Source organism: Puma concolor, chromosome E1 (assembly GCF_028749965.1).
Source record: "Puma concolor isolate L17-30 chromosome E1, mPumCon1.1.hap2, whole genome shotgun sequence".
In the NCBI taxonomy this organism is placed as follows: domain Eukaryota; kingdom Metazoa; phylum Chordata; class Mammalia; order Carnivora; family Felidae; genus Puma; species Puma concolor.
Window position 1 is genome coordinate 2,354,098 of NC_141680.1, and position 20,708 is coordinate 2,374,805.

At 54.9% G+C, this 20,708-nt stretch overlaps 1 protein-coding gene across 3 annotated transcripts; it reads right to left on the bottom strand.

The window, feature by feature from the left end:
• Positions 1 to 507: 507 nt before the first annotated feature.
• On the bottom strand, positions 508 to 2,935 carry SLC16A11 (solute carrier family 16 member 11). 3 transcript variants are annotated; one of them, XM_086685766.1, is made up of 5 exons: positions 2,760 to 2,935; positions 2,298 to 2,604; positions 1,848 to 1,991; positions 908 to 1,675; positions 508 to 797 (listed from the first exon to the last, which is right to left on the bottom strand). In XM_086685766.1, exons 2-5 carry the CDS (start codon positions 2,497 to 2,499, stop codon positions 562 to 564), a joined length of 1,350 nt encoding a protein of 449 aa, XP_086541892.1. In that variant the 5' UTR covers positions 2,500 to 2,604; positions 2,760 to 2,935; the 3' UTR covers positions 508 to 561. The 3 variants fall into 3 exon arrangements, with proteins under 3 accessions (XP_086541892.1, XP_086541890.1, XP_086541891.1); XM_086685764.1 differs by having other exon boundaries at positions 2,298 to 2,505; positions 2,760 to 2,887; XM_086685765.1 differs by lacking the exon at positions 2,760 to 2,935 and having other exon boundaries at positions 2,335 to 2,473.
• Positions 2,936 to 20,708: the final 17,773 nt, after the last annotated feature.

Below are 20,708 nucleotides of genomic sequence, written 5' to 3' on the forward strand. Positions count from 1 at the left end.
AATGGGTTCGTGGCTAGGAAGCGGGGAGGGGAAGTATCTATATGAACCCTGGACTCTGCTCTCTGGGCCACGGTTCCTCTGCCTTGTCCACTGACCTCCTCTTTCCCAGGCTCCCCCCGTGACTCAGAAAAGAAACGAAGACAGCAGTGAGGACACAGGGTGGGGGGAGTCTGGGAGGGGCAGCAGAAGCTTAAAGAGCTAAGGTCTGGGTCTAGCATTTCCCACAGGCCAAAGGAGCCAGAAACACAGGAAAGACTCAGCCGGGAGGTCTGGAGGGGGCTGATAGGTCCCTCGTGAGCTCCCCACCCCGAACGCACGGAAGCTTGGGAACAGCTTTTCAGAGACTCCCTGTTACAATGGCAACAGCTTGGGCAAAGACAGGTGGACCAGCTGGACGGACGGAAAAAACACCCCAGAGTTCAGTGGGACCCCGTTCGTTTGAGTCAGCCTTCTTAAATATCTTCGGCAGAATGTTTGCAGCGCCCTAGATTGGCTAACAGCTGGGGCTTGCAGGAAACCGGATAGAAATTCTTTATTGGGGGAGTGGCCCAAACAAAACGGTCAACACGTAGTGTCCAGAGTGGATCGAGGGCCTCCCGAGGAGAGCAGGGCGACCGGAAGAACCGGGAGCAGCTCCCCCTTCTCGGGAGGAGGGGTGGCCTGCCGGGAGGGGGAGGCCGGGGGGCAGGAGGGCAGCGCCCCCGGCAGCCCCATGTAGATGAAGCTGCCGGAGAGAATGAAAGAGCCGCAGGCGAGGAAGGAGGCGGTGAAGTCCCCGGTCTCGTCCCTTAGGAAGCCTGCAAGCAAGGGGAAGGGAATTTAGAGGCCTGGGACCCAGGGGCGGGGGGAGGCGGTAAGGGGGGGACAGAGGATGGTTGGGAGCGGATCTGCTGGCTCGGGCCCTTACCTGACAGGGGAGGGCCCAGAAGCCCCCCCAGACTCATCAGCATCATCACCAGCCCTGTGGCCTGTACGACACCTCCGACGCCCACTAGCCCCGGGAGCACACCGAAAACCAGGGGGGCGTAGCTTCCGGCGCTCAGCCCGTAGGCCCCAGCCGCGGCCAGCAGGGCCCCCCGGCAGCCCTCCTGGCTCCCCGCCAAGGGCACCAGTCCCACGGCCAGCACCCCCAGCCCGGTCAGAGCCCCGAACACCAGCAGAAGCCGCGAGAGGGGCACCCAGCCCTGGTCCGCCAGCCAGCCGCTGATCAGCCGCGCGCCCGCGTCCCCCACCGCAGCCACGGCCACCACCAGCGCTGCCCCATACCCGCCCAGGCCCCGGTCTAAAGCGTGGGGGGCCAAGTGCACGTAGGGGACGAAGTAGCCGCCCCCAACCAGGGCTGTGCCCAGAGCAAAAACTGAGAAGGCCCGGCGCGCGAAGAGACCCAGGCCGAGGGCAGCTAAGGGCCCGCGGGGTGGCGCCGGGGGGTCGCCAGGGAGCACCAGGGGTCGCAGCAGGGCGCCACAGGGGGCGAGGTGGAGGGTGATGGCGCCGAGGACGAGCAGGGCGCCCCGCCAGCCGAAGGTGTCAAGGAGGAGCTGCAGGGTGGGCGCCAGGAGCAGCGAGGAGGCCCCGTTGCCCGTGAGCGCCAGCCCCACGGCCAAGACTCGACGGCGGGAGAAGTAACGGGACAGGGTTCCCAGGGCAGGGGCGAACACCAGGGCCCAGCCGGAGCCTGCGAACGGACAGGACGGGGTGACGGGTGACGACAGGGACCCGGGATGCTCTGCGCCGGCAATCCCAGCCCGGATCCTCGCAGGAGGCCCCGCCCCTTTGGCCTCCAGCCCCCAGGAAGCGCCCACCTCCACCATCACCCCTTAAGGACCCGGGTGTCCCTCTCCCCTCACCAGCAAGGACGCCCAGGCCAAGGTAGAGGTGCAGCAGACTGCGAGCGAAAGCGGAGAAGACGAAGCCCAGCGAGGTGAGGACGCCCCCAACCATCACCACGGGGCGCGCCCCCCAGCGGGTGCTCAGGGCGCTGCCCACTGGGCCTGGAAGGGGGCGGAGTCAACGGAAGACACGCCTCTGGACCCCCAACTCTATCCAGCACTCCTCTTTGGCGGCTTGCCAGGCCTAAAGCGTCTCTCTGCCCGCCCCACCCCCACCCCACCCCGCCTAATAGCTCCTGCCCTTGACCTCAAGACGAGACCCTCTCTTTTCTAGAACTCGTTCCCCCCGGTCCCCACCGGTCGCCCTTTCTCAAGGGCTGTCTGGTGAGCAGGTGGGTCCTCCGCCACCGCACACACTCTCCGCCACTCCACCCGGGTCCCCGCCTCCCACCTGGGGGTCCCCCTCACTGGCTGCCTGCTGCACCGCCAGGGCCAGGGCGCTGACCCACGCAGTGTCCTGAGTGCTTCGGTCAAAGTGCTCCGCGAGGTCAGGGAGGGCGAGGCCCAGCGAGCGTAACAGCCCGTAGGAGAGCCCATTCACCGCGAAGGCTGCGGCGGCCACCACCCAGCCCCAGCCCCCGTCCGGGGGTCCGGCAGGCTTGGGGGTCATCGCCGTCTGGGGAAGGGGGGACACACAGCGTCGGCGCCTCCTCTGGGAGACCTGGGCATCCCCGAGATGCAGGTTCTGCCTGCTGGCCAGGGTGGGCACGGCCCCCTGAGCACGATAGGGCGGGGCGGAGGGAGGGGGAGTCAGGCCTAGGGATAACCGCCCCCCCCCCCCCCCGGTCCGCGCGGGCTCCCGGGACGGGGTGACAGCCGGATCCCCCAGGCCTGGGGCTCCCCCTCCCACGCCCACCCCTCCCCCCTTACCCGGCCCCTCCGGGCGGTGAGGGAAGGGGAAAGGCGAGGACACCCCGGCCAGGTTTTCTGCCTGCTTCCTGGGCGGGCGGGGCCCCGGAGGGGAGCGAGCGCCGAGATGGAACCCCACCTGGACCGGCTCTCTCGGTAAACAGAGCTGGCCACCGGGGCCTGAGCCACCTGGGACGTGGGGGGTGGGGAGGGGGTAAGGAGGGCGGGGGAGCTGACTGTCAGCCAATGGCCTAGCCGCCGGTGAGGCCAGACGCTGAGTCCCACGGGGATTGAATTATATACACACGCCTACACACACACACACACACACACACACACACACCTCTACCTCCCCACCAGGGAGGGGGGCGGGAAGAATGAACGCGGCCCCGCCCGGCTCAAGTCCACGCACCTGCCACCTGCTTCTCCTGGAGGAGACCCGTGGATTGCAATCCAGGGCAAACCCAAGGTCGGTAAGGCAACACGTGGAAATAGGCGTGACCCCCAAGGCCAGGGGCGCCGAGTACTCTTGCTCTCAGGGAACATTGCTGGAGGGCCAGGCAATTCTTGGATATCAAATCACTGACCTCCACTGAGTGCTCATTTCTTGCTCAGTAGTAACGGGCCCTCAAGGACCCAGGGGGAGGAAGAAGATTCCTTTACTAGGAGACGCTGTGATGAGCCAGATGCCCTCCACCCATGTCACCTGTACACGCTCCCAGTAAACCCGTGAAGGTGTTGTGCCCAATTTACAGATGAAGCTACTGAAACTTGGAGAAGCTAGGTGCCTTGCATCAAAGCAACCCAGCTAAAAGATGGTGGAAATACTTGAATTTGGTTGGATCTGTCCAACTGCAGACGGTGAATGGAGAACAGGCCTAGGATTGTAATAGGATACCACAGTGGAGGGAAGGGCCTGGGGACAGTGTGATGGCTGACTAGCCTGGAAACGGCAGAGCTTCTGCAGGGCCATGGAGTTCGTGATTCTAAGATAAGCATCACTGGGAAGAGAAAGGATCCTTGGGATCAGACTCGCGGAAGATTCAGATTCGAATTTTAAAAAAAAATTTTTTTAACGTTTATTTATTTTTGAGACAGAGACAGAGCATGAACGGGGGAGGGTCAGAGAGAGGGAGACACAGAATCTGAAACAGACTCCAGGCTCTGAGCCATCAGCACAGAGCCCCACACAGGGCTCGAACTCATGGACCGCGAGATCATGACCTGAGCCGAAGTCGGCCGCTCAACCGACTGAGCCACCCAGGCGCCCCTCGAATTTTAAAAACAAAGTAAGAAATCTGAGAATTGGACCCAGGTACTGATTTCGTGGGGGAACTTTATTTAAAAGTATACTTTTTACACCAGGATTAAGGTTACCGTTGCTTTACTTCAGGTATTTGAATCAAGAGATCTGTGGGGCGCCTGGGAGGCTCAGTCGGCTAAGCGGAGACTTCGGCTCAGGTCATGATCTCAACAGTTCGTGAGTTGCAGCCCCGCGTCGGGCACTGTGCTGACAGCTGGGAGCCTGGAGCCTGCTTCGGATTCTGTGTCTCCGTCTCTGCCCCTTCCCTGCTCATGCTCTGTCTCTGTCTGTCTCTCAAAAGTGAATAAACGTTAAAAAAAAAAAAAAAGTGAATCAAGATATGTGTTCTTTGGTTTAATCATTGCGCAATATCATAGGAAATGTGGCAATCTCCAGTTTGGAGCAGGCGTCACCTGAGAGCCACGTGGGGGCAGTGTTCCCTAATTGTTGAGAGAGTATCTGCAAATCGGAGGAACACGACCACATTTCTCTACTTTGGGGATTAGTCCTTTAACAGTCGAAGTAGACTCCCCCTCTCCCCTCTCTCCTGTGCCCTTACAGCCATCAGTGCCTCACCTGCTCCGAGGACATGCCTGGCTTTTTCTCGCTTGTGAATTTTTGCATGTGCGATGCCCACTCCTTGAAACGTCCTGGATGGGGAGCAGGAGTCCCTGAAGGTTTACAGTCCTGCCCCGTGCACCCCAGGAAAGTGGTCCTGCCCCGTGCACCCCAGGAAAGTGGTCTTACCCCGTACACCCCAGGAAAGTGGTGTTACCCTGTGCACCCCAGGAAAGTGGTCTTTCCCTGTGCACCCTAGGAAAGTGGTCCTGCCCCGTGCACCCCAGGAAAGTGGTCTTACCCCATATACCCCAAGAAAGTGGTGTTACCCCGTGCACCCCAGGAAAGTGGTCTTACCCCGTGCACCCTAGGAAAGTGGTCCTGCCCCGTGCACCCCAGGAAAGTGGTCTTTCCCCATGCACCCTAGGAAAGTGGTCCTGCCCCGTGCATCCCAGGAAAGTGGTGTTGCCCCGTGCACCCCAGGAAAGTGGTCTTTCCCCGTGCACCCCAGGAAAGTGGTCTCACCGGTTTCCCTCCAGCCAGGGCTGCTGTTGTGAGAGGCACCTGAAAGGCGGAGCCGGCAGACCCCCACTTCCCAAGCCTGCTGCTGAGGACTCTGCTGCAAGCTGTACCCCCTCTGAAACAAAGCTCGCACTGTCCGCTCTCCGTGGTGGAGTAAACACGCAGCGCTCAAAGAGGAGGCCGGCGCCCCTGGGTCTGGCGGTTGTACAAAGTGACCCTAAGCACCTTTTCGGGCCACCTGTGAACCTAGAGGGCATCCCAGGGCCTGGGACTGGGCTGATTGGTGGTGAAAGGGCACGGTCATTTTCTCTCTCACGCTCCCTATATTTTTAGCCAAAATGACCATCACTTTACAGCTTCTGCTTATGGAGCCAACACAGCGTCGGAGGTTGGGAGAACGGACTCCAAGCTGGACTTTCTCAGCTCAGCCGCTTATTAACCGTATGATGGTGAGCAAGTTACGCAGCTTCCCCGTGCCTCAGTTTCCCCATCTCTAAAATGGGGGTAATGATAGTGGCTACGTGGTAGCGTTGGGAGGGGATTAAATGAGCCGCTGTGTGTCTACACCTATGAGGACAGGACCTCGAGAATGTTGGTCTCTGTTGCTCTGGGGGACCCCGGCTGGACCCCACAGGGCCCCTGCTCGGTCGAATGTTGCCGTCTCTCCCTTCCGAGCGCCCACAGTCAAATTAGGGCAAAGGCGAGATACAGAGAGCTCGACACAGGGGGAGGGACACAGACCCCACCGAGCGGTGCATGGGAGGAGCTGACTCATTCATTCGCTCAGGTCTGCTGGGAAGGCTTCACAGAAGAGGAGCCCTTGAAGCTGGGTCTTGAAGGATGAGGAGTTTGCCAGATGGTTGCCGTGGGCGGGGACACTCCAGGCAAAGGCAGCGGCTTGTGGAAAATCACAAATGCAGGCACCAGCTTGGCATATTATTTATTGTTTGGGGAGCCGTGACAAGCGACTGTGCGGAGACGAGAGAGCATACAGAACAGCGCAGGACAAAGCCACCAGGGTAGAAGAGGCTCCCGTCATCCCAGGTCTTGAAGACCAGACTGAAGGGTTGAGATGTTTTCCCAGGGACCGATGCCTCTCGAAAATTTCCACTGACGTAGTAGCATTCGCGAACATCAGAAGCTGAACACAGAGGATGACAGAACACCGCAGTCGGGGCGGAGGGGCAGGAGAGTCCGGGGCGAAACACCTTTTTTTGAGGTGGGAAATTTCTCTGAAATATCTGGTTTTGCGCTGAAAATTCACGTGAAGGTCTGCAGCCTACCTCATTCTAATCTTTTAAGTTTTATCTTATTTTTGATGTTTTTTAACATTTTATTTTATTTTCTGAGAGACGGAGAGAAACAGAGGGTGAGCAGGGGAGGGGCGGAGAGAGAGAGGGAGATGCCGAAATCAAAGCAGGCTCCAGGCTGCGAGCTGTCAGCACAAAGCCCGACGCGGGGCTCGAACTCACGAACCGCGAGATCGTGACCTGAGCCGAAGTCGGACGCCGAAAAGACTGAGCCACCCAGGTGCCCCCAAGTTTTCTCTAAGTCATCTCTACACCCAACATGCGGCTCGAATTCATGACCCCGAGATCAAGAGACTCACGATGCACCCACTGAGCCAGCCCCCTCTGCTTCATAACCTTCGACGCGTATTTTCACGGGAAAATAATGCTTTAAGTGACAAAACAAAGCATTCAAGTTTTTCTCCGCCAAGTCTCCACTGAGGGTGCAGCCAAGCCCCTGGGGGCAGTCGGCCCCGACCCCACCCACCGCTAATCAGCAATGGTTGCTTTCCCTGCCTACTTAACCCCCATGGAATCTTCTGGGCCCGCAGGAACATCACCCACCATTGTTTGTCCTCTGCCCCTCACCCCCACGTTGCCTGGGAGGCAGGCCCCGGCAGGCACTATTGATCTCCGGGTCTTTGACACCAAGGTGCAAGGTGACAACTAATCCAGAGAAAACACGGAACAGGGGATTCATGGGCTGAGCAGACTGGATGGGGGTGGGGCGGCATCCCAAGCGGTGGCTGTGATGGGCCTGGGTGCCGCTGCCTGCCCACAGGGAGAAAGCCCCAGACACAGGCGCTGAGCCCGGGAGATCAAAAGAGAGGGTCAAAGTCTGCTTGTAATTTGGGATCCAGGAGTGTGTCTGGCTATAAACACTATAAAACGGCTCTGGGACTTTCCCAAGGCAGCACCTGCAGGAGGTTCTCGGGGCCCCAGCGGTCTGAAACCCCAGGGAAGCCCTGAGCTGGGCCCAGCCATCCCCTGGGTCTGCCTGCTGGGTGGGATCCTTCTGTGGAAGGCCGGTGGGAGGGAAGGGGGCAGGCAGGGACACAGGGCTGTACTCAAGGTAGGCAAAGTCTGACGCTTTCTGGAGTTTGGCCCAGCTGACCTTGGGCTTCCGCGTGCCTAACAAAGCTGCCTCTTGGGGCGCCCGGGTGAGTTCGGGGCTCGTGAGTTCGAACCCCGCGTCGGGGTCTGTGCTGACAGCTCAGAGCCTGGAGCTGCTTCGGATTCTGTGTCTCCCTGTCTCTCTCTGCCCCTCCCCTGCTCGCGCTCTCTCTCTCCCTCTCTTTCTCAAAAATAAATAAACATTAAAAATAAATTTCAGAGCTGCCTCTTACCCCATCACCCCCAAAATCTTCTCCTTCAGCGCACCCAGAGACCAGGCTTTGGGAAGTCAGCACAGACCTCAAAGCCCAGAGCCAAGGCCTGGAATAGTGGAAGGAAACATGACCCAGGAAGGGGATGGGGACGCAAAGGTCCGGATTTGTGGGTCAGGGCCAGGCCAGCACATGGGCTGAGATGCTCTGAAAAGAGGGGGGTGGGTAGGTAACAAAGCAGGGGGTAAAGGCGCCCACCCAGGATGGTGGGGCTCGTTGTGTGCAGGGAACGAGTCCCCTTGGGTGACCACATGTGAATGGAGAACGAGGCCGGGTCCCCTGAACTGCCTGTGGGGGGCTGGGCCTGGGTAAGGGATTTGCTGAGTCTGTGGCTGAAGGAGCCTGGTGACGGGGTCACAGTCAGAACCCGCAAGACAGAGCTGAGGCTGGAGCCTGGGCCGGGCCGGATCCTACCCTCCCTTACTCCTCACTGACTCCCCCTACCAACCCGTGCCTCTTGCAGCCCAGCCCCATCCTGTCCCTCTGCCACTACCCCTGCCTCCCCAGACCCCTTCCCAAGGGGAAGGCCGGCAGCCTCTGGCTCCTGGGTCTTTCTGGAAGCCCAGTTTCCAATGACAAGGGATCGGGAGAGCCGGAGCGCTCCGCTGAAGGCTTTGAGCCTAGTCTGTGTGTCTAAATGTCCAAACGTGTCTTACCTGGCATTTTCTGGTTCTGGGACTTTGGCTCACGTCTGTGTCAAAGCTCTTAATTACAGGCCATGGGCGCTAACTCTGACTTACTGAAGGAGAGAAATGGCGGATTACAGGGCACCAGGTAGTCTCGGAATTACCCAGAAGGCTACAGAACTTTGGCAGAAAATGGTCTGCCGAGGGCCTAGATGACTTACAAGGGCCACTGCTGTCACCGCGGGCCACTAGACGTTGCTTCTGGCTCTCTGCCACCACAGGGCCTAAACCCAAGCCCAGGGTCTGTGCTCCTGACCACCTGAACCCCAGTCACGTGCTCTCGTTCTAGCTGGAAGGGACACCGGGAAAGAGCACCTGTGCCCTCAGCGTCCCTAGGTAGGTGGATTCTTGTCTCCATCAAAAATAATGAGGCGGGGTGCCTGGGTGGCTCAGTCGGTTGAGCGTCAGACTTCGGCTCAGGTCATGATCTCACAGCTCATGAGTTCGAGCCCCGCATCCGGCTCTGTGTGGACAGCTCGGAGCCTGGAGCCCGCTTCCGATTCTGTGTCTCCCTCTCTCTCTGCCCCTCCCCCGCTTGCACTCTGTCTCTCTCTCTGTGTCAAAAATAAAAACATTAGGGGTGCCTGGGTGGCTCAGTCGGTTGGGAGACCGACTTCAGCTCAGGTCATGATCTCGCGGTCCGTGAGTTCAAGCCCCGCATCGGGCTCTGTGCTGATGGCTCAGAGCCTGGAGCCTGTTTCAGATTCTGTGTCTCCCTCTCTCTCTGACCCTCCCCTGTTCATGCTCTCTCTCTGTCTCAAAAATAAATAAAGGTAAAAAAAAAATTTTTTTTTTAATAAATTAAATAAAAATAAAAACATTAAAAAACAATTAGAAAAAATAACGAGGCACGCGTCAATCATGTCTCAGCAAAGCGTAGACCAAGTGTGGGTGACCCTTCGTTCCGTTTCCTCCCGTTCCTCTGGCCACAGGCAGCCACCCTTTCGTCTTCTCTCGGTCCAGTGTGGTCTCCAGCTCCCTGCAGGCCTCCTGTCTTGATTCTAGAGGGGGAGTCACGCCAGAAAGGGCCAGAGGTGAGGGCTGTCATTTCCCCTCTGCAGTAACCCAACCTCTTAGCCACCTCTGCATCCTCTGGGCTGCTGTCTGCCTTCCCAGCCCCAGCCTGCGACCTTGCGTTGGACTTAAAGGACTCGCCCCTTGGGGGACTCCCGAAGCTGACAACCCTTCACATCTGCCGAGGGCTACCGGGACCCTGCTTGGCGGGATTCTGCGTCCCTGCGGAGCACCCACCATCTTCCAGGACCAAAGCCAAGGTGGGAGGAGACAGGGAGTGAGAGAACAGGTTTTCCTGCCCCTGCCGGGATGTCACTTGGACATCCTAGGGCCAAACGTGTGTAAGGCAGAGCTTTGGGGGTCAAGTAAGCGGGAGGGGGGGCTGTTTTCTTCCGCCCCAGGAAGAGCTCCCTGCACAGACACCAGGAGCAGTGGGTGGGCAAGTCCCGAAGTCTCTGTGACCCTGGAGAGGCCCTGCCTGGCTGCCACTGAGGCCACAGGACCTCTGGCTTGTGTGCAGGGTGGGTCTTTCCCTTCGGGGTCCCGGCCTCCCACGGAGCCCCTCTTGTCTGCCCAAATCTCCTTTGTCCCGGCCCACACTTCAGGGTCATTTCCTCTGAAAAGCCTTCTCCAGCCTCTCCCTACTTGCAAAGCATTTTCAGTCCTGACCAGTGCTTCCCCCAAAGGGTCCCTTCCTTCTCTCTCTTCCATTCAGGCAGGCGGCCTTTACCCAACTTTCTTCCCCCGGTCTCAAGTCCGGGTGTGTCTCTCTTTCCTGGTTTACAACCAGGAACTTCTTGCAGTGGGACCAATCCAAAGCACATTTGTGAGTCTAGTGTCTACTGTTTATTTGAACAGGGTGGTGGCAGGGGCTGGCCTGAAAGGAAGTCACATCGGGCTGGGCCTACAGAGGTTGAGGCGAGGCCTTGGGCATCCGGTCGACCAGCTGCCTAGCAGAGGCATGTGACTTACGGGTTCTGAGCTTACCCGTCCTGGACCCAGAGATCCGGGAGGTGACAAGTTGGTGCCCAGGGCTCAGATGTCTTGGGACAGTGGCCAGTGATTGCTGGGAACAGTGAGCAGCAGTGTGGAGTAAGACTGGAACCTGAGCTCCATGGTACATAAAGCCGGGTTGTTCTTCCGTGGCTTGTGGGTTTATTTCCCTGTTGTCCTTGAGGAGAGCTGATTCATCCCCTGAGTACACAGGGCTCAGGACCAGAAGCTTTCCGAGTGCTTACAGATATGTTACGGACCTGGAAAAAAAGTATATTCTAAAAGCCAAAAACTGCAAAAATCTAAATTAATAAACGTCTAAGGAAATGTGTGCAAAATACAATGGTAGCCAATCAACATCTTGGTTAAATTTCATATTGCTAAAGTTTCATTACATCGGCACACAATTTGTAGATTAGTTTTTCTCACTTCCTAGAATTTCCTGAATGTTCGTGCATTCAATCCGTTCCTTGTAGGCAATTCTAAAAAAGAAAACCCTTTCAAACACCTTAACAGCAAACATATTATGTTTTGTGTGCAATGTAAGTGTATTTTAATATACTCGATATTGAGAGGTAATACGGTCTGGTGGGAGGAACAGGGACCCTGTAACCAGACTGCCTAGGTTTAAATTCTGGCTTTGCCACTTACCAGCTGAATCACCTAGAACAAATTATTTTTAATTGTTTTTCATGCTTATTTATTCTTTAAAAAAATTTTTTTTCAACGTTTATTTATTTTTGGGACAGAGAGAGACAGAGCATGAACGGGCGAGGGGCAGAGAGAGAGGGAGACACAGAATTGGAAACAGGCTCCAGGCTCTGAGCCATCAGCTCAGAGCCCGACGCGGGGCTCGAACTCACGGACCGCGAGATCGTGACCTGGCTGAAGTCGGATGCTTAACCGACTGCGCCACCCAGGCGCCCCTCATGCTTATTTATTCTTGAGGTGGGGGGAGGGACAGAGAGAGAGGGAGACACAGAATCCGAAGCAGGTTCCAGGCCCTGAGCTGTCAGCACAGAGCCCGAGGCGGGGCGCGAACCCACCAACTGTGAGATCGTAACCTGAGCTGAAGTCGGACGCTTCAAGGACTGAGCCATCCAGGCGCCCCTTGGACAAATTATGTAACCTATCTGTGCAGCGGCTCCCTCGTCCGTAAAACACGACCACGGTAAAATAGCACCTAGTTCAGAGCAGAAAACATGATGATGATGGTAATACCTTGTTATTATCGGCACAACTTCTCAGGTTGTCGTGGGGATTTGTAAAGCATTTGGAACAATTCCTAGCAGGAAGGAAGCTCTATTTAAGGGTTTGTTTGTCTAAACAAACACATGGGGTAACGCTGTGGATCCCCGAGTGTTTGCTTAGGTCTTTAAGAAAATTCTATCCCACTTCACTGGGGCTAGTGAACCCAAGGAGAGTGTTGTGTGCGGCCTCAGGCCACAGCCATGAGAGGAACCATGTGCACTTGGGCCCTCAGGATGGAGGCAGAGTGAGAGGGGCCCCAAGGAAAAGGGGAAACTCGGACCAGAGAGTTCGTGCTTAGTTTTTGTGTTCTGCCCGTTCGGACTAACCCATGGAGTTTCTAGCTTGGCTTTATTGAGGAGGCTGTCTTCCTAAGTCCTCCCGAATGTGATTATCCATTTTGGCACTGACCTTGCTGGAGAAGGTCATCAAGAGGACCCGACGGGCAAGGGACCCTGGAGCTTGACCCCAGCAATCAGAGCCTCCTTACCCACTCTCCTGTCCTTGGAGCACACATTCTGCCATTTTCAAGGATGCGGCCTTGAGAGAGCAATGTGTCGTTGAGACCATCTGGCCTGGACACATGAGTGAACCCTGTTAAGGCTTCTGTGTAAACGTTTAAGAGTCTGGCGGGCAAGTGCTGAGACCTCCTCATCTTGCTGCCACCCAAGACCAGCCTTGCATAGGAGTTTTCCCTGCTTATTAAAACTCTCATCGGGGCGCCTGGGTGGCTCAGTCGGTTAAGCGGCCGACTTCGGCTCAGGTCACGATCTCGAGGTCCGTGAGTTCGAGCCCCGCGTCGGGCTCTGTGCTGACAGCTCGGAGCCTGGAGCCTGCTTCCGATTCTGTGTCTCCCTCTCTCTCTGCCCCTCCCCTGTTCATGCTCTGTCTCTCTCTGTCTCAAAAAAAAAAAAATAAATAAATAAACATTAAAAAAAATTCTCATAAAAAAAACTGTCATCTAACAACCTGGGGTGGCCACCTCTTTCTTTGGTCTCTCCCTGTCCTCCGTGTCCAGGAGCCAGTTTCAGATCTCACCTGGGGAGCTCCCGAAGTTGCCAACCAACCGACCTCCGGGGCTCAAGCAGCCTTCGGCCCTGCCGCCCTGCCCTACACCATACACTCCACCCGTTATCCTATACCCCCGCCCCAGTCGGGGCTCTCTCCCTTTCACGTTTGTCTTTGTCTCCAGCTATGGGTCCAACTTCCCCGTGATGTCACCGGGTATTGGGGATGGTGATGAGAAGTGGCCGTACCCGGAGATCCCAGCGGATGGCAGTTCTTGGTAATATGAGCCCCAGAAGGAAGGGAAGATTGTGTTGCTTAGGATCACAGACCCTTCGGGAAAGCATAAGACGCGTGCTCGTTGGCTGCAAGTAGCAAAAACTTGGCTTAGACAATAAGAAAGTATATTATCTCGCGTATCGATGAAACTGGAGGTAGGAATACCCAGGGCTAGCGCATCAGCGGCACGACATCACCAGGGCATCATGTTCTCCCTGTGTTCTCATTCTGTTGCCCTCCGTGTTTTAGCCTTTTCCTTTGACCGTTACGGCATGGTATCCAGGCGTAACATCTCTCCCGATGTGTCCCGCTTAGCAGTAAGGACATCTTTTCCTACGGCCCCAGAAGTGGCCAGATTGGTATCCCATGATTAAACCAGTCGCTGACAAGGCGGATGGGACCACCTTGATTAACTACCTCTGGGGCTGGGCTGGAAGGTTACGATCTCACAGTTGGTAACCTGAGCTGAAGTCGGACGCTGGAACAGGGTGGATCCCTACACACCATTCGGGGTCAGGTAGGAAGAAAGGAAACGTTAGAATTGTCGCTGTGTAGGAAGCCAAGCGTATCGTTGGAGCCATTTATGAATGCCAACTCGGGAAGGCTGAAAAACCCAAGATTATTCTAGAGGGCCAGCCTCTGCTGGGGGGTTCCTTGGTTACTATTGATGTGATTTGTCCCCTCTGATTTTTACCACAAGCTCCGCCGTCCTCCACCGCACATACACACAACGGGAAGAAACACCTAGACTCTGGGTAAAGGACCTCACATAATGTCCAGCAGGAAATGGACATCAATACAGCAACAATAAATAAATGCATAGGTCCCTTCCCCCAGCGCAGATGACCACACCCACATTCTAACTGGTCTCCCTGCCTCCAGCTGGCCCGGGCAATCCAGTCTCCTCACAGCCCGCAGAGTGATTTGTTTCAAAATTCAAATCTTATCTGCCTTCAAAGGCTCTCCACTGCCCTCAGGACAAGGGCCAGATTCCTTAGGCAGGAGCGCAAGTCCCTTTATCATTTCAATCCATCCTGAAAACCTTGTGAGTTCTCTTATCCTCAGCTTCAGCATGGTGACACAGGCACAGAAATCATAAAACACAAAGATAACGAGGCATCAGAAGTAAGAGTCAGCAGGGGCGCCTGGGTGGCGCAGTCGGTTAAGCGTCCGACTTCAGCCAGGTCACCATCTCGTGGTCCGTGAGTTCGAGCCCCGCGTCAGGCTCTGGGCTGATGGCTCAGAGCCTGGAGCCTGTTTCTGATGCTGTGTCTCCCTCTCTCTCTGCCCCTCCCCCGTTCATGCTCTGTCTCTCTCTGTCCCAAAAATAAATAAAAAATTAAAAAAAAAAAAGAAGTAAGAGTCAGCAGAAATAGCAAACATCAGAATTTGACCTGTGTATTTACATGTTAGAATTATTGGGAAAATACAAAATAACTAAACCTAATATGTTTAAATAAAGAGAAGATAATTTTAAAATATGAATGAGAAGGGGCGCCTGGGTGGCCCGATCGGTTACGTGTCCGACTTCGGCTCAGGTCATGATCTCACGGTTCTGTTCGCGAGTGCGAGCCCCGCGTCGGGCTCTGCGCGGACAGCTCGGAGCCCGGAGCCTGCTTCGGGTTCCGTGTCTCCCTCTCTCTCTGCCCCTCCCCCGCGCGTGCTCCGTCTTTTTCTGCCTCTCAAAAACAAATAAACAACAACAACAACAAAATATTTTAAGAAATATGAACAAGAAAAAAAAAACTATCAAAATTATTAGAACGATTTCCAGCAGAGAGGGTCTACAGCTGCTGCCACGGTTTTGGGCACAGTAGTGAGGTTGGGACCTGAGCTGGTCTGCTGCAACCGTGCTGGGGCTGGTGGGGTTCCATGTGGCAACAGTGTCTCAGCATGTTGGTGCAGCGATGGCCAATGGCCGTGGTGGATGGCTTCCCCTGAAAGGAATAGACTAGAGGGGCTGAGTGCCCTCGGGTTCCAAACAGAAGATCAGGAGTTTGATTCGTTGTCTACTTCGCTGTGATTCACAACATGCACAATTTGGACAGGACAATGTTGATTCGAGCAGTTTCCAGGGCCAGGTAAGGTAATGGGGGTAATTCTCAAGCAGAAAGAGCCAGAAGGCAGGTGACCCAATCCTTCTTTGACTTTAAGAAGAGAAGATCTCGCGGTTTAAGAGAGGAGACCTCCTGAGAATCCAGAAGAACCTGAAGAGCAGTGGTTGGATGAGGACAGCAGAGGCTGGAAGGGGTTAACCCCAGTGCCTACAGTTGATAATAGACCTGCCTGCATCTCGGGACTGGCTGTGACTGGTGGTCAGGGAACTGGTAAAGATCTCAGGATTATCCGCCCCCCCAGGGGGCGGATGTAATGGAAACAAGGTAACTTCCCATCCCATCCTGTCCCACTGCTGGATGGACAGAATCCCAAAGGGCTTCAGCAGAGCACAGCTAGGACAAACGTTTTGCGGACAGACGGAACGATCTTTTTTATTTTAAAAATTTTTTTGCAACCGCCATGTGTGTAGGATTTCTTACAGACGTCAAGGGCAGTCGGCTCGTACACATTCTGTTTCTATGACTTTCTGGGACAGAAGGACTCCATTCCTAGGGGCGTGGTCAGGGTATGAAACCAGAGGGTTCACGCATTGACTTCTGAAGTAGCTAATTTTAGGCAGTATTGGCTACGCCTGGGTGGATTGGCATTTTGTCCCCTATTCTCGGACGGTGCAAATCAACCTGTAGGAAACGGACGGAGTTAGGAGGGCGGGGCACGGCTTAGCCTCGTTTATGTAATGATTTTCCGCTCTCGTTCTGAAACCATTCCGTCGAATGACAACAGACGGTGTCCATCCACCCCTGCGAAGCAATCACGCACCCTGTGAATGATACGCAGCCGGATCGCTTTTCCATTTATAAAACCTGACCGGTTATGACTCACGCTGGCATTTCAAATCCTAGTCATGCTCAGGGCACTGCTTAGAGGCACTTGTCTTCCTTTGTAGCCAGTGATGCGTGCATTGCTCTCCAGATTCTGTTCGGACTCTTGTCCTTCTTTTCCTCAAAGCTCCAGGTGAGGCAACTCTGGGTGCAACGTGTATTTCACGCCACATGAGACGCCGGCTGTGCAGGGCACCTCGCTCCGCGCATGGCATGAAGCTCGTACTGGAAGCACCAAACACCCAGCTCTCTGCCTTCCCCCGAGGGCTCAGGTAGCTGGCTCGCCCTGCTACAGCAGCTAAGTACACGCCTGCCCCTTGGCTTTCCCTCCACAGTCGTGAACCACCCGTCACTACCGCAAACATCTTGTCCTCCCCCAAGGAAGTACCCCGAGCAGCCGGGAAACCAGCGGAGCTCCCCTCCTGGAAGGAAAACTCTTTCGCAGAAGCCCCAGACGGTTTCCGGATCCTCACGTTTCATTGGCCAGGACGGAGTCACATGTCCACCCCTAAAGCCAATCGGGGGCAAAAGAGAGTAGGCGTGCCCTAACGGGCTGCAGCCAATCCTAATCCAGCGCTTCGTGGAGGAGGGAGGCGGGGCTAACCCTGGACTGGCCGCTGCCCCAGACCTGCAACCCCGAGCGGGGCGGGGGAAAGAGCGGCCGGGGACCCCAGAGAATGATGGTCTGCAGTGAGAAAGAGGGGTGAAGCGGATGGCAGGGTGGGGAAAGAGACCCTCGGGGCTCCAGCTCCCCTTTCCAGTCCGTCCCAGGGCTTCAGCCCCTCCCCAGCCCTGGGCTGGCCTGTTGGCTTACCCAAGAACCCCCCCAAACGACAGAAGAGGATGGTCTCAAGGTTGTGGAGGCCGAAGCCTGAAATCCAGGTGTCAGCGCGCTCCCTCTGAAGCCTGGAGGCGAGGAGCCTTCCTCCCCAATTCCCAGCTGCCAGTGGTTGGTGGGCAATCCTTGACCTGCCACCTGGGTGGCCACGTGGCTTTCTCCCCTGGGTGTCTGGGCCTCTCCTCTCCTGATGTGGACAGCGGGCATATTGGGTTAAAGACTCACCGTACCCTACTGTGACCTCATCTAAATTGCTTACATCCGCAGCCATTCTATTTCCAAAGAAGGTCACAGGCACGGGTCCCGGTGTTAGGACTTCAACATCTCTTTTTGGGAGCACCCAATTCGGCCCTTAACAGGTTGTGTGAGACTCCCTCGTAGAACAAATGGTCTTTTTGCATTACCTAAACCCGGAGATTTTTCTGTAGTTTATAACCAAAGAGTCCTTCCAATACAGGATTCTGATAGGGGTTCAAACTGGTCCAAAGAAACAGGTGTCGCGCATCACCTCCATACCTAAGCCTCCTTGTTTCCGGAAGCAACTCAGAGACGCTTACATAATCACCAGAGGGCAGTTTTCTCTCTTTCGAACCAAAGTCCTTCTTCAGAAGAAGGTCTTGTGTAACTCTGAATACAGAGGGTTTGCTTGCAAAGTTAGAGAGCCAGCATGGGAAATTTCCAATGCCATTGGGTATTTGTACTTCCTCCTAGTCCCTGCCTGCTTTCTGGACATTGACTTTTTAAAAATCATTTAAGTGTGTTTGTTGTTTTGGGAGAAACAGAGAGAGAGAGAGAAAGAGAATCCCAAGCAGGCTCTGCACTCTCAGCATGGAGCCCAATGCAGAGCTCGAACCCACAAAGCATGAGATCATGACCTGAGCTGAAATCAAGAGTCGGGTTTTATTTTGGGGGCGCCTGGGTGGCTCAGTCGGTTCAGCGTCCAACTCTTGATTTGGGGCTCGGATCGTGATCCCAGGGTCGTGGGACTGAGCCCCAGGTTGGGCTCTGTGCTGACCATAGAGCCTGCTTGGGAGTCTCTCTCTCTCCCTCTGCCCTCCTCCCCTGCTCTCTTTCTAAAATAAAATTTTTAAAAATTCAGATTTTATTTTTAAGTAATCTCTATACCCAACGTGGGACTCGAACTCACAACCCCAAGATCAAGAGTGGCACGTTCTTCTGAGCCAGCCAGGTGCCCCTGGACATGGATAGTCTTAATATTCAGAACCTACTGGGGCGCCTGGGTGGCGCAGTCGGTTAAGCGTCTGACTTCAGCCAGGTCACGATCTCGCGGTCCGTGAGTTCGAGCCCCGCGTCAGGCTCTGGGCTGATGGCTCAGAGCCTGGAGCCTGTTTCCGATTCTGTGTCTCCCTCTCTCTCTGCCCCTCCCCCGTTCATGCTCTGTCTCTCTCTGTCCCAAAAATAAATAAACGTTGAAAAAAAAATTTAAAAAAAAATATTCAGAACCTACAACCAATTGTACACCTTCATCTAACCAAGCCCCCTCCAAGGATTCTGACTTTTCAGAGCTGGGACAGCCTCCTCTTTGTGACTCTGGAAACACTGCCGCATCCCAATCAGGCTGTACTTGATTTTGTCTTTGCTGCGGGGGGCAGGGTGGGGGGTGACAGTTACAGCATGACCTTGACTCGCTCATTCCAAATTTGGAGGGCTTGTGAGAGCTGGTGAAATTTTCTAATTAGTATTTTTCCTTTTTTTTTTTTTTAAGTTTATTTCTTTTTGAGAGAGACAGAGAGAGAGAGCATGCACATGTGAGCAGGGGAGGGGCAGAGGGAGAGGAAGAGAGAGAGAATCCCAGGCAGGCTCCATGCTGTCAGGGCAGAGCCCAAAGCAGGGCTCAATCTCAAGAACCGTGAGATCGTGACCTGAGCCGAGATCAAGAGTCGAGCCCTCAACCGATTGACGCCCCCCAGGTGCCCCCTCACTAGTATTCTTCAATGTCATATGTTTATTGGTCTTTCTTAATTAAAAAAAAAAAATACGCTTCATGCAGTTAGAAAATCCAAGCGGTGGAGAAAGACATTAACTGAAAAGAGGCACCCGGGTGGCTCAGTCCATTAAGCCTCAGACTCTTTTTTGCAATATATTTGCAATATTATTGGTGTTGTTTTAATGTTCTGTGCGTTTGGCCCCCCTGGGTCGCAGTATTTGGTGCCCACAGAACCAGCTGGGTACCGATGCTCCTTATGTAACCTCTTCCACCCTGGGCGGTGCCCTCTGGACCCCATCACTTCCTGCTGTCCTCAGAGCACTTCCTACCAAGACCCCCCTGGCTCCAGCCTGATGATTTTCAAGTGATGCGGGCAGGGAGGAGTGGAAGCGGGCTGCCTCCCCAGAGCTAAACTTGGCCCTTCCCATGCCTTCCCTTTGACACCACCCTCTTTGACTTTAATTAATACTAATTGAAATCCTCCTGGAACACCTGGGTGGCTCAGTGGGTTAAGCGTCCGACTTCGGCTCAGGTCACAACCTCACAGTTCGCGGGTTCGAGCCCAGCAGCGGGCTCTGTGCCGACAGCTCGGAGCCCGCTTCGGATTCTGTGTCTCCCTCTCTCTCTGCCCCTCCCCTGCTCATGCTCTGTCTCTCTCCCTCTGAAAAAAATGAAATAGGGTAAATAAACATTAAAAAAATATTTAAAAAATAAAGAAATCCTCCTATGTGCAGGCAGGTTTCTCGGTGGAGGGAATCTAGCAATCAATGGATCCTGCCCTCTCTTTTCGTGGGAGTCTTTAGTGAGATGTTGGCTCTTTGTGGCTGAGATGGTGAGCTAGATCGATCACAAAAACAGCAATCTCCGCCCATCACGGTATCTGTCCTCTCCACGATAGGATTTGCAGCTCCTTCAATCAAAAGCCCTATTTTCCACCTCCTTGAACGTGGGCTGCCTTGTGATCTACTTTGGCCAATAGCCTGAAACAGAAGAGATGCTTCGTTTCCAGAACTGAGAGTCCAGAGTTCTTGTACTCTTCCGCTTACTCTCTTGAAACCAGCCCAAACACTGTGCCAAGAAGCCCAGACCAGCCTAACACGATCCAGACGTCCACGCTGTCCCAGCCCAGAGCCAACCAAATGTCAGACATGGGAGTGAGGCTATCCTAGACCAGCCAGCTCCCAGCCAACCCGCCAGCTGACCACAAATGCGTGGGCGACTCTGGCCAGACCAGAAACCATCCAGATGACCTCTAGACTCATGAGCTATAATAAATGTTTATTGTTTTAAGCTACTGAGCATTGGGATGGATGTTACACAGCAATAGCTAACCAATACACCTGGGCATCTAAGCAACATTTCCCCAACTCTGGGCTCTTCAAAGAAATTAAATAATTGCCTTTTTTTTTTTTTAATCACCCTAGGTTTATGCAGCTTTTAAGCAAGAGAAAAGAATTGAACTCAACTGTATGTAAAAAGGAAATGCCGTTTTACGATAACATAGGACTCTCCAAGGCCTCACCTAACTTTCTCCATTTTCCTATTTTAAGATTGTTGAAGGGGCACCTGGGTGGCTCAGTCCGTTGAGCGTCCGACTTCAGCTCAGGTCATGATCTCACAGTCCGTGAGTTCAAGCCCCACTTTGGGCTCTGTGCTGACTGCTCGGAGCCTGGATCCTGCTTCGGATTCTGTGTCTCCCTCTCTCTCTGCCCCTTCCCCGCTCTCTCTCTCAGAAATAAAAAAACATTGAAAAGAAGAAAAAAAAAGATTGGGGCACCTGGGTGGCTCAGTCGGTTAAGCATCCAACTTCGGCTCAGGTCATGATCCCACTGTCCCCGGGTTCGAGTCACACATCAGGCTCTGTGCTGACAGCTCAGAGCCTGGAGCCTGTTTCGGATTCTATGTCTCTCTCTCTCTCTCTCCCCCTCCCCCACTGGTGCTCTGTCTCTGTCTCTGTCTCTCT

Bases quoted from the DNA above. Each gene is read 5' to 3' on its own strand.
- SLC16A11 (XM_086685766.1), bottom strand. From the start codon at position 2,499: ATGACCCCCAAGCCTGCCGGACCCCCGGACGGGGGCTGGGGCTGGGTG. The intron at 1,992-2,297 runs GTGAGGGGGACC...GCCCCCTTCCAG, and splicing joins GGCGGTGCAGCAGGCAGCCA to GCCCAGTGGGCAGCGCCCTG. The intron at 798-907 runs GTAAGGGCCCGA...CCTTGCTTGCAG, and splicing joins TCTGGGCCCTCCCCTGTCAG to GCTTCCTAAGGGACGAGACC.